A 13,748-nucleotide genomic window follows, 5' to 3' on the forward strand; every position below is an offset into this window, starting at 1 on the left:
GCTAGTAAAAGAATATGTTTCCAAAAAATTATTCTGTTTTGGAAATTATCAAAATATTATCTTGTGTTATTATCTTCTCAAAAATCTTGCACTATAATCGGAAATAAATTAATAGACTTTTAAAGGTTGTAAACTTGTCTTTAATAGTTTTCCAAAACTATATTGTGCACTATTATTTGTTATACAGACAATCACAAGCGGTGAATTAATTTAAACAAACATAACCAAAACCTTCACTTTGAAGGTCTAATTAACTATGATTAAATTAAGGGAATTGATTTCAAGCTGGTGATTTTAAAAAAGAATTAGCATTAAATTAAAAATTCATCGAATGATATCCGGATTATTATGTTATGTTACTTCATTTTCGATCTATAGACGATCTCACAAAATCGCACTGAATCTTTGAAATAAATAAATGCACATTAAATCATATTCTGTTTTTCAAAAGTCTGCTGTTTATTTATCGATTTGTGAAACTTATCAGAAACAGCATATGATTTATATATCTCTCTGTCTGACAAATGCAAGGTTGCAATTCATGATAAATAAAATCCATCATGGGGTTATCCGTCTAATTGATATAAACGCGATAGTTCAAAAATTTAACAATTTAAGTTAATGGAACTTGGGTGACAGTTTCAGAATCTAGAGTGTATATTTTTATCAAATTTTAATCCAGTTCTATTATATGTCTCTCAATCTGTAACTTTTACATGCATGTAAACACAATAACAATAATCCAGTGACCTAAATCAAAGAAATTTGGCATGTGATCTTATGAAAATAATTGCAGTTATGTATAAAATTTTAGCTTTAATCGGTAGAAAAAGATGATTTCTTCTATAATACATTTTCGGTTTTCTGGTGCTTTTGTATTAACTGCATGTCACTTATTAATTGTCCCCCACCCCCCAAAAAATATCGCTGGATAACATGCTTTTTCGTAATTTTAGTCAATTACACGCAGACACATACATGGTTTTCTTTACTATAGTACGTGTATACACGTATCACAAAGCATTTATAAGAAAAATGCTAAAATTACAAATCTGATCGCTCGTGTTTCAAGTTTAATCAAGAAAAAAAAAGATGCAAGTGGGACTTTTATATATAAAGGATTATACGAGAAAGTTTAAGGGATACAACTCCGCATGTTATTTACAGTAGTATAAACAAAGCATAAGACTCCTCCATAGTGTTTGAAGAATCTGATCACATACGACTACAAACCCAAATAAACACCATCTGTCCATCAGTGCCATTCCTGTTGATTGTCTCCCCGGCTGTTTTGTATCCTACTGTGCTTCCTGTCACACGCTAGTTAAAACCTATGTCTCCAATCCCTTTTATTTAGTAAGACAATACCTTTGAATGCAATAAAGTTCAACCCTTTAGATCCTATCGGGTATGGGTGACGCTCGTGCAAGCGGTGGATGATAGCTATCGTTATTTTTTTCGTCACACTCGATTAAGGTCTCGCTTCCGATGCCAAAAGGAAGAGTCGAGAATCATTTCGCGGTAGATTACTTAGAGCAATTTGTTGACTTGAATGGCATCAGTTGGTTGCCACAATGCTGGGTTGAAAGTTCCACTTAACGATATTGATTGAGGATTGTTTTCAATAGAGTTGCAAATATGTATCGTTGAATATTTCGCCAAAAATGATGAAAATATTTGTCATTTTCAAAGCAAGAGATTAGATATCATGTAATAGACATGGATTATTTTATTTTAAAACAACTTTGTTTTTGAATACATCATTTTATTCTTAAGATTCGGAAAAAAAATTTGGAATGCAAATCTTAGTAATTTAATTAATTAATTAAAAGATATTTCATCATTAAAAAATATAATTTCTTTAAAAATAAATTATCTTTCTTTTTTTGGTTTAATTCATTAAAGAGTTAAATTCGAAATAGAGGATTTGTTAAGCTGATAGAAAATTTATTTCAATATATACTTTTATAATTTTACATAAAACATGTAAAGTAAGTATGTTTGGTATACTTTATTACTACGTGGCCATGAAATAAAGACTTTGCCATGAAATAAATAAAATATTTTGCCATGAAATAAAGATTTTGCCATGAAATAAAATGCTAATAAATATCAAAATATTTTAGATGAATTTCTTAGACACTTTAAAGGAGATGGGAACTGGTTTTTAGGAACTGAAAACTGTGTGGATAATGTTAATAACAATGACAATGTTTTAGCATTGACTGCACGTCTTTGTTTTATTTTTTAAATTTAATTACACAGTAGTGATAACGCGTAAATAATAAAAGAATGTATTTTAAATTTTCGTTACATGAAAGGGTAAAAATACAAACCAGTTATTAAAATATACATGAAAATATTTTAATAAAAATTTTTATCAATAATATATTTGCTTATTAAGAATTTATTTTTAATAAAAATATTTTTATTTAATTTAGAAAAAATTACAAATATAAAATTTATATCTTCAAAGAATTTATTTTTTAATTTTAAAATGTTATAAAAATGTATTTTTTCAATTATTCACTACACTTTTGAAGAAAAAAATTAACATTTTAATTAATTTTCAATTAAAAATTTAATTAACGGTTTTGAAAGTTCGTTTTATACTTAAAATATTAAAAGTTCGTTTTATACTTAAAATATTGAAAGTTCGTTTTATACTTAAAATATGCTACCTATGAAATAACCTTATTTGGTGGCTCTTAGTCTTACGCTCTGTTTTGTAGAACGTTTTGAATGATTTAGTCATTATGCATGGCGTTGATGCAATTTACAGACAGCATGTCAGCCAATAAGTGTTATCAAGTTAGTAACAATTTTTTGAACGATAATTTTTCTTCTTTTAGTGTTTTTCAAATAGTTAAACCTGCAACAAAACATATTGTTAAGTTTACAGAAAATTTATTTTTATTATGGCCCCTTCGATTTCAAGAACCAAATTCTAAATAGGCAACATGTTTGAGAATCAAATATAAAAAGTATGTAAAGTATGTTTTTAGTATATCATGCTACAACGAAAAAGAATTGAATATCAAAGATTGAACTAAAATGTTTACATGCTCCTAACATTTTGTTTTTTTTTAATATTCTGATATATTTGAAATATGTTAGTTCGCACTGGTTATATTTAACTCTAGTTAAATGCTTTAAATATATTTTCACATCCATGATTCAGCGAAATTATCAGCTATTAAAACTATATCAGTTTAATAGCTAATATATGATTTTTTTTTCATTGTATGTATGAACCATCTTACTAGAGTCAAATCCAATAAATCTCTTAAAAATGTAACTATCTTCTTCTTTTTTCTAGATTCGCGGTAAAGAAATTTCAATTTCTTATTAGTCTTATAAACTACAGAGATATTAAACAGAATCCTTCTTTTTTAGTTTACAACATCAGGAGAAAACCAGGCGTTAAATATATGATGACACAATGAAAATTATTTGAATTTCAATGTAACACTTGTCACTTGTAAAAGATAATTCCATTTTGAAGAATATTGGTTATGATAATTCTTAAGCGCTGAAGTATAATAATTATTCTGAAATTTATACTATCACTGTGATAAAAATTCTATCATTATTACAAACAAAATTGATATTTAAACTTAAATTTTTTTAGTTTTCTTAGTAGAAATTCTTTAATTCACAGTTCAGACATATTAAGCGATGTATCAAAATGCCTCACTATCAAACCGCAAATATTATCGAAATTCATTCTAAATATTTCATCTTTTAAAACTTCGGACATTTTACCAATGAGTTGAATTTTTCAGGCATTATGGATTCAAAATATCGCATTCAAGAACGTCTAGAACGGAAAAAAATGACCTTTATTAGCGACAGCTAGATTCATTTAATTATAAGAAAAATATATTGAAGGTCAATAACACTGTGTCAGTGGCCTTACCTGCGGTATGATGAGTTTCTAGATATAGACGTTATTAAATATCATATTACATCGATTTTTTTTTGTTTTCTTATGTTAATTAAATTAGCTATTGGGTCTGCTTAAATAATTACGAAATTATTCTAAATTGCGAAAGAATAGCCGTAAGGTAATGGAATAAAGATGCATAATAAACTGGATATGCTCGAGGTCTCTCGTATAAGAGAACAGATGCAAAAAACTAATATAAAAAATTTTATCACAGGTTTGTTGAAAATAATTGGGTTAAAAGCAAAAATGCGTAACTTCAATTATTATTAATATATTTGTCCAAAAAATCATTAAAATTTATTTTTTCTACTGAAATAAGTGCCATATTTTTCAAATTTTTTTAAGAATCTAAATATTTGTCAATCACTAATACAATAAAGCCTAGACTAATTATAATACTAATATTAACAATTGTCATTACTAATACTATTATTTATTAAAATATTCTAAATCGTGATAAAAAAAATGACAGCTAAAGTTAACATTTAAGGAAATATTTAGTTATGCTAGAATTTACTTTTAAAAAATCGTTGTTTAAAAATCGAAAGATTTTGGTGCTTAAAATTTGTTACTTCCTAATGTATATAATTAAAAATTTAGAAAATAATTCAATAAATGTTGCTCTGTTTGTTTGTAAAACCTAATTCTCAATAAGACACACTATATTTGTGCTATAAATCAGCAATAATTCTGAATAATGAACTTTTATTACACATTTATTACACTCACTAACGATGAAACTGACACTTTTATTTACTCTTATAAACATATAAAACTTCTAAATATTCATAGAATTATTTTGTCGAGCTGACATTTTTTTATGAATATCATCTTGGCAACTGCAATACAACTCAAACTATAGTTATTCGATATTATATCTTCTCTTCCAAACCAAGGAAAGAAAAGAAATTTTCCTGATATGCTTCATTTCTATCCAACCTGAAATAGTTTCAATTTAAAAATTCTTAATGTGGAATTGCTTTTTACGAATGAGAAAGTTTCCAGTGTTTTGCATAAATGAGGATTCTCAGATGCCATTCACAATAAAGGAAATCCAGATCACAATTTGTAAATTTAAGTTCTTTTTTTATACCTATAAAAATGGTGAATCGTAGTATAACCCCTTTCTTCGCCAAGTTGGTCCCGTTTTCTCTAGTCTAGGAATCCTCCAAAAAAAAACACGGCGCAAGCTCGCGGTTGGCGATTTTTGAAAAGTACGCCAAGCATGGGGTTAAATTACGATTGCACTCTATAAAACTTCTAAATATTCATTAAATTATTTTGTCAGACTACTATTTTTTATAAATACGATCTTGGCAACTTGGCAATCTTGGCAGAACTCAAATTATAGCTATTTGAACTTATATCTTCGCTCCCGAAAAGGTAGTTGAAAAACATTTCCTGATATGCTTCATTTCTATCCTGCCTGAAACTGCCTCAATTTAGAAATCCTACTTGTGGGATTGCACAATCAGGCTTCCCAGCTTTTCTAAAAATGAGAAAAGTTCAATTGTTGTGCATAAATGAGGATTCTCAGACTCCATTCGTAATAATACAAATCCAGAATCACAATTTGTAAATTTAAGTTCCTTCGTTTCTTGCCAAAACTCATTTTTTTATCTCATGGCAAAATATTTATTAAGATTCTAATACTTTGTTTCGATACAGTAATTGGTCTTCGAATGTTTATAGTAATAATCTATTTCCAAGTTTTATGAACATTGCAGTTAAGCTTGTTAAGAAAAATTCATTTAATAGATACGGTTTAAAATTATCTGCCGAAATAAGTATTCATATGGCAGTATCTATTTTTTTCGTCGATAAAGTTTTATTTGGAAATTATATATTTTATTGTGTACCATAGAATAATTGACGTCTCCTTCATTTATTGTCTATTTAAAGTACTTATAGTGTTATTAATATCGCATAATATTAATCAGTTATATGTTAATTATATTTTATTATAAACAGTGATCCCATGTACTAGAATTAATAATTGGAAATTCATCCGCTTCTACCAAATTAGAAAGACGTGGAAATATTCACTAAACGAGGACGAAGTATGTCAGAATAAATAATATCATTTTAGTAAATCTTTCTGAATTATTCCACAATTAGATTGTAATGAAATTATTGTTATTATTCATAAATATATGACTTACGTACATCTATAAAGTCTTTACAATTTCAAAGAATTTCTAAATCTTTATATTACTAAAATTGGTACCTAAAAAGCAACCCAATCATTATCATAATTTTGCGATCACATTATTTTTGTGTATTTAAAACGTCCGGTTGATGAAAGAGAAGTTGTTGAACAAGACCTCCCAAAAAAAAGTACAATATTTATTACTGAGATTTATTGACAAGAATTTTTTCGGCAAAACAAAAGACAAAGTTAGATTCCTTTTAACCTAAATGCAAGAACATTACTCGTTCGACGACTTATCTTCCATGGAATAGGGATCCGAAGCAAAAGTTTGTTGTGAAGCTTTCTCGCCTTCGTCAAATTAAGAACAATAAAACAAACATATTATATCATTACAAACTTATATTACATATTTACATGATTATATTATCTCTTAACTGTTGAGGAGTGGCTGATATAAAAAGAAAAATTTTGTGGAATAATTATTCTTAATGATGAGACAATTATTCGTCTAATTTGACTAATTATTCAAGCATCAATAATTAGTATCGATTCAGTTAAGGATTTATAAGAAAATTCATAAACACACATGCCTTCATTCCTCTTCACAAGAAAATTTAATGAGTTCACGATAGGGATAAAGTGTTTAAATATAAATGATCTTTCCAACGAGAGGTGGTTGTAGGTTCTGGGGATGACAGTCAATTAATTTAATAAAACATTTTCAGGAAGTTGCATCGTAAGAACCAGTGCAATAAGTAGACTTTCATGGGAAATATCTTACCATACTTCTACCAACATATCCGTCAATTTATGCATGATGCAGAACATTTTGAATACCAGAGCTATGTTGGATAAAAAAAGATTGGATATCACTCCTGTTATTGATGATGTTATACAAAAGAAGAAGACAAAAAAGATTCTCTTGATTTTTTTGTGCAATCAACAATAGTATATAGATATACATTAAATGAGAGGGACGCTTCAATATCTTCTCCTTCTTTAATAATATTTTTATGTAGTCTTCTGTATTTTCATAAAATTTTGAAACTATAAAAAGACTTTGTAACAAATTGATTTGCAATAGTATTTACATCTTCAACATGTTTTTTTTTCTTTTCTTACAGGTGATGACAGTTTGTTTAAAATTCATCTGAAAGAAGTTACCATTTCCAGAAGACATGAATCAATATATGCTGATCAAACGAATTGCGATATATTTTGTATCTTCTGAAACACTGTAAAAAAGAAGACAAAAATTAATTTCAATTTGGAAAATGGATAAGAAATTCCTTAGTTTCTTACTTTTGTAGTTAATTGCGCATTCTATCTAGAAGATGTTGAGCATGATGTTTCATGTCAGTATTTCTAACATGAGGGTTTAATCATAAATAGTTTATCACCCTATCTCATGGATAAAACAAGTCAATGCTGTTCCACAAATGTTGCCAATTCTTGATGAGAATGATGAGTCCCCCAGCTGTGGGACTCATCCTGATCTTTCTCATCGGGGGACTATCAGAAATCATTCCTACTCAACCACCTTATCACTTCACTCGTCGTTCCAAACTGATATCTGCAATCACACCAACCTCATTACCACATTCATCACCTCGAACTCACTTCAACAACGAACAACCTCGTTCGTTGAAACTAAAGCCATCACTCGATATCATACTTGCAGCACGAACCACTTATAAAGAACATGGCATCAATAACAAAACTGATGATCCTGCTCCACGAAAGAATGTTCTTCTGTTTGGGAATAGAAGTCCAAAATTGTCGAGACGTCTCGGTAAAGAATCTGTCAAGGATGTAAAAGAACCATGGATGATACCACCTAAAGAGAGGCAATTAAGTAAGATTCTAATAAACCGTAAAGGAATACGTAAATTTACCACAACAGTCCGTAGCAACTTAAATCCAAGGACTGTATCTAGTCTCGAATATTTATTGAACTCTTTGTTGAGAAATAAAAGTTATCGTATTACTTTAAGTGTCGATGGCTCTAAAAAAGATAATTATTTCGTAAAACTCTTCGAAAATTTGCCAAATTCCAATAGCTCAAACTCGACAATTGATAATTCAACAAAGAGCAAACCCGTCAGTGTTCTTAAGTTAGAGAATGGAACAAAACTTCAAAAACCGAGTACGAATTTCTCCAGAAAATCTTTTATTACGAACATGCATGTTCTGGACTTGACAAGAAAGCCAAAACTTAAAACACAGAACAACACTAACTTGTTAATTGTGACTATTAAAGAACGGAGTACTACACCGAGTTCTAAAATAGAACCGAAATATGTAATCGCCACATCTTCCCCTATCACTGTGGATTCAGATTTCACCTCATCAACTCGTCCATCCATTCTTGAAAGTCAGACACGGAAGTCTCGAAGATCTGGTAGGAACTTTCCCATTGCAGGTGATTCTAAACTTGAAGAAAAGAAAGACAGAAACCATACAGGTGGTATCGAAACTCTTTTTCCCAACAGGACGGTTCTGACTAGTTTGACTGATAAAGCAAAAGCATTTAACGATTTGTTTAATTATACCTTCCAGATTTCAGCTCTGGAGAGGGGGTCTTTGTTTCCCCATGATCCGTTTCAAGATACAGATAAGGAATTTGGTAAAAGAAGTTCTTTCATATCGCCTTACATCATTCCAGACCTGGATAAACTAGCTTCTTCAGTAGTCGAATCTAACACAAAAAATACTTCAGTTTATAACTCTCTTCGGCCACGTCTCAGAACAACTAAATCATCTCTTTATAGAACCACTTATGGGCAAAGAACTTACTCGGCACCTGCTTCATCGAAGCAAAATCAAAGAAATGGAACGACCCCAAGATCAAGAATAAAGGTTAAGATGCTTCTAAGCGAAACTCGACCGGAGCCAACATCGATAGAAATCGATAAGAATGCAACAATTGCTTTATTAAATAACACCAACAACACTAAAGATTCTTCAGCTTTCTTACCGAAACGTAGTGATTCGATTTTCCCTCGTATATTTGAGAGAAAACATCGAAATAATACCAGGATTACACCAACGAGATCACCATTAGGAAGAAAAACTTCAAATTCAACTGAGGCCAGTGAGGACATACATCTTCGAGAGACTGTGCGTGAAAAAAATAACACAGAACAGCTCACTAAACAGTACACATATTCAATAGGAAGAAGCCGACAATTCAGGCCTTTTGCGAATAGATCTACTGTGATGCCAAAACTTCAGTCAAATATTAGCGAGAGTACATCATTTGAAATAAATGAAGTTATAACTTCTCCTACTATTATTTCAGAAACTCTATTGAGAAAAATAAGTGAAAATCTGGAAAAGATCAATGTCACTACTACCACAGAAAATCCATCCACTGATGCCGAAATTGCTACAGAAACTCTAGAATTGGACAGTGTTCGCCAGCCTAAAATGACCGATAAGGAAAATCAAGAAAATATTGCGGTAAAGAAATCGAGAATTGATCCTAAATCTTTTTACGATTACCTAATGAAATCAACCATGGGTCATTCATTTTATAATTTTACATTGCCTGAATATCGTCCAGGAAGCTTCTTTAGGTATGACGGAACTTACCCAAGAAAGCCTGTTCTGGACATGGCATACACTCGACCACCTCCATTTTTTAAAGTACGTGTTACAACAAGGCCACCAATCGTTGAAACAACTATAGTGCCCACAACGTTTGAATCAAAGAGAACTTCCATTCGAGTTTCGAGCACTTTCTATCCTAATAGGTTAGTAAATTTAGTTATCTTTGCACAAAATAGTTTCTATTAATAAAAATTATTATTTTTTCATAATAACCTTCTAGATACTATTGAAAACATTTGAACGTGAGGAAAATTTTCCCTTCACATGATTTTTTTTTAATTTCGCGTAAACCAAGTATAGAGAAAGTATGGTAATCGTCAAACAATTCGAATTCGGGAAAAATGGCCCTTTGTTTGTCTGTGACAAAGATAACTCAAAAACGCTTTGATCTAGACGGGTGAAATTTGGTATACGGTCTTTCTGTCAAACTTTTAGCAAAATCCGCTGAGAGTAAGTATGTCTGTCCGATTGTATGAATATAGTTTGTTATTATAACTACAAAACGAGGAGAGTTACATATATAAAATTCGATACACAGAATTAGCATCTATAGTCTAGATACCTAACAAATTTTGAGATAACCCAGCTAGAGATTGACCGTCTGTTTGTCTGTAGTTTTCAAACATATAACAGCGATAACTCAAAGATGCAATGATTTAAATATATCAAATTTGGTATATGATACTGTGCTTGGAACTAAAGTTCTATGTCAAATTTTTGCTTCAATCGGTTGGGGAAAACGCATCTAAAGCACAAATTCTATTTTCGGCTACTATTATCCGCCTGACAGGGTTTAAATACGAAATAACTCATCAAGGATGACACGATAGATTCAGTAAAACTGCTAAATTCACGCCAAAGATGAATATTTCGTAACTATTGTATGCCAATGCTATGCAAGGCGTTCTCTGGGGGTAGCATCTTTATTAGATTATATGCGAGAAAGTTTTGATAAGATTACTCCCGCTGACTTAAAAGTAAGTTTTAAAGCTATTTCTCTAAACAAAATATTTTCAATTCAGTTTTTTAAGGCGATTCATTAAGGTGCCTATGTCACGACCATATTTTATCAACCATCAACAACTGTATACAAAAATAAGTAAAATAGAATTAAATAGGTGCCAAATCCAAAAGTAGAGCTAGAAAATAGAACAATTTAAATATCAGTTAAAGAAAAGATTCTGTGTTAGAAATAGATTCAATATCTGGGGAAAAGCATGAACAATTGAAATAAACAAATTTGTAGTCATAACAAATCATGCAAGTGAAAAAATCTGCCATTATTTAGTTGAAATGCCATTATACAGAAATAAATATGTGAAAGTTTGTTTATAAATGAATAATTGTTTAAATATCGATTAGTTTTAATGATGTCTAGTTAGGTTGCTAACTGATGCTTAACTTTTCGCATACTTTCACTATTTCTTAGCTGATAGTTTAAAAGAACTACAGTCCGTAAAATTAAAGCAATATTATGAAACTAAATTATAAAGTAAATATGAGTCAAAACTATTAAAAGAAAGATACAATGCATTTAGAGCGCGCCAATGTTGCTACATCTAAAATACAAATGACCAAATTAAAAATAAATATTGTTTAAATTACAAAAACATGAATAAACTGAAATAAAAAAAAGAAGGAAATGATGAATCCGACCTGAAGACTTTATAGAGGGTCACCTTCAGGCAGGGATTCAAATCAGGGACTTTTTTTTCTGTAAGGAGTCTGACTTTCATCCAAGTATTGACCCCTCGTTACCCGAAAATCCCAAAAAATTGAGGTTTTGACCCAAGATTTGAGGAAACCTCTACTTCAAAAAATCAATTTCATTTCGACGGGTGTTACGAATTTCGTTTATTTATATGAAAAGTAATGAAAATATGCAGGAAAAAAGGTTTTTGGTTAGAAACAAAGTAATAATAACGAATAATATTTACATTTTTCCCATATATTGATAAATTTATTTTTGAGAAATGCAGCTTTTTTGTGATGTAAAAATACATCAATATGCAAAATCGGTTTTACATAAATTTACTAAATCTAGAAGGTCATCTCATCCTTAGCCATCTATGGAAGTACGAAAAGACGACGTTGGTCACTGCCTATATTTTAAAATAAATTGAGGTATAAAATTCCACTATGTAAAAGTCAAAGGTACACAGTAGTCATGTAGAAAATGCAATGTTCCTTTATGTTTAAATGGTAAAAATAATTGTTTCATGAATTTTCATGTTTCATAATGTAATGAGTGGTATTATTTATGTGTATATATATATATTACTGTACGCAGTAGTTTGGAACATATTCATGAATGTCATCATGAACAATCAATCAAGGATGATTGTTCATGTTAAAGTAAAAATTCAATATGTTTTTTTTTATTAAAAAAAATTATGAGGTTTTTTTTATTATTATTTTGCCTATTAACTACACCCATTTCCCGGTTGATTTCAAATTTTATTACCTAAAAATAAAAATTCATGCATTTAAGGGTTAATACTTCTACAACCCCTTGACATACACCTTAATATGCCATTAACTGACACATTTCTAGCACCAGTTTAACCAGCGACTTTTACAAAACAATAAAAAAAAGAAAGCTTTGTATTTAGCCAGGTAAAAAAAAAAAAAGCAGATGACTGATAAGGGTGAAAGTTGTTCGAGATGCTCCGGTTCTCTAACACTAAAAGTAAGCCGATGACCTTGATACGGATATCCCCTCCCTGGACTCACTGACACGGATATCGCAAACGATCTTCGAATCAAACCCGAAGAAAAAGTCGTTTGAGTGGTTGTTGTAGAAAGATTCAAATGCAAGATTATCTTTTCTTTACAAGCAGATGCACTTGATTTGGATGGATTTAGCTTGTAGATTTCGTCAAAAAATTGATTGCATTTCGTTATCTGGTATTCTTGTCCTATTAACTAATTAACTCATCTTTGAAAACGATGCGCATCATTTGCTACATATAAATGAACTAATTATAGTAGGTAACAACGACTGAATGTTTCATTTTATTTTTATTTATCTGTTTGTTTTTAATGATCGCCACAGCTCTGGAGAATTGAAAAGCTAATTCATTATTCATTGTTTAAACAATAGATTTTAATATTATAATTACCACTGACCGACGACAACGCCTTCTAATACTGTATGCATTTTGAAATATGAAAATGGAACTATTATACTTATCAAAATATTGAAATTAGAAAGAAAATATGCATTGCGTCTATGGACAATATTCATTCACATAATAAAAGGATAATAAAATATCCTTTCTATTTTACAAACCATTTGAATAAAAGTAATATTTTCAATATCTGAAATTTGCGAATGTTAATAACAAAAATTAATTAAGGAAATTTTTTACCATAACTTCTGTTTTTAATGAAAACTTGTTTTAACCCTTTAAAGGGCCATTTTTTTCTAGTCATATTATGTTAAAATATTTTTAGGCTTGAAATTAGAATAAGAAAAGGGATTCATTTAGCTTATTAGATAAATTTAATTTGATTCATTAATTAATTTGGCTAATTAATAATTAAGTAACAAATCAAGACACATCATTTTGTCTGAGATAAAGAACTGAAGCATCTAAGTTTCTGACACTAAAAAAATTTGTCAGAACTTATGCCAACCTACATAATTTCCTAAAAAGATTGATAAATTTGGTGGGAAGCATACTTACCACGGCCTTAGAAAGGGTTAACGTGTTTTTAACGAAAAAAAATCACGTTTAACCCAATTAATCGGTTTAACGATTTCAAAATTTGTTTAAAATATTAAGATAAATCAAAGTTAAATTTTATTTTGATTTTTTAAAAACACTGAAGGTTAATTGCAAGAGTTTGGATTTTTTTAAAAATTCTTTCAAGTAAACTTTTAAAATTTCAAAAAAAAAAGAATTATTAAAAAAAAGCTCAAATAATTAATTATTATTCTTTTAAGATGATTAATGCTTTGTTATATCAGAGTTATTGATTTCTTTTGATTATAAACTTTTAAATAAAGTATATAAAAATTGAGAATGAGAT

General features: G+C 29.6%; 1 protein-coding gene across 3 annotated transcripts in view; it reads left to right on the forward strand.

Annotated features, from left to right (window-relative positions):
* The window catches only part of LOC129981972 (uncharacterized), a 76,008-nt gene that overhangs the window by 60,113 nt on the left and 2,147 nt on the right, over positions 1 to 13,748 (forward strand). For all 3 annotated transcript variants that reach the window (XM_056093051.1, XM_056093050.1, XM_056093052.1), the window contains exon 2: positions 7,226 to 9,856. In XM_056093051.1, coding sequence (XP_055949026.1) covers positions 7,527 to 9,856 — 2,330 coding nt within the window. In that variant the 5' untranslated portion in view covers positions 7,226 to 7,526. The remainder of the gene's footprint in view (positions 1 to 7,225; positions 9,857 to 13,748) is intronic.

Source organism: Argiope bruennichi, chromosome 8, assembly GCF_947563725.1.
Source record: "Argiope bruennichi chromosome 8, qqArgBrue1.1, whole genome shotgun sequence".
Taxonomy (NCBI): Eukaryota; Metazoa; Arthropoda; class Arachnida; order Araneae; family Araneidae; genus Argiope; species Argiope bruennichi.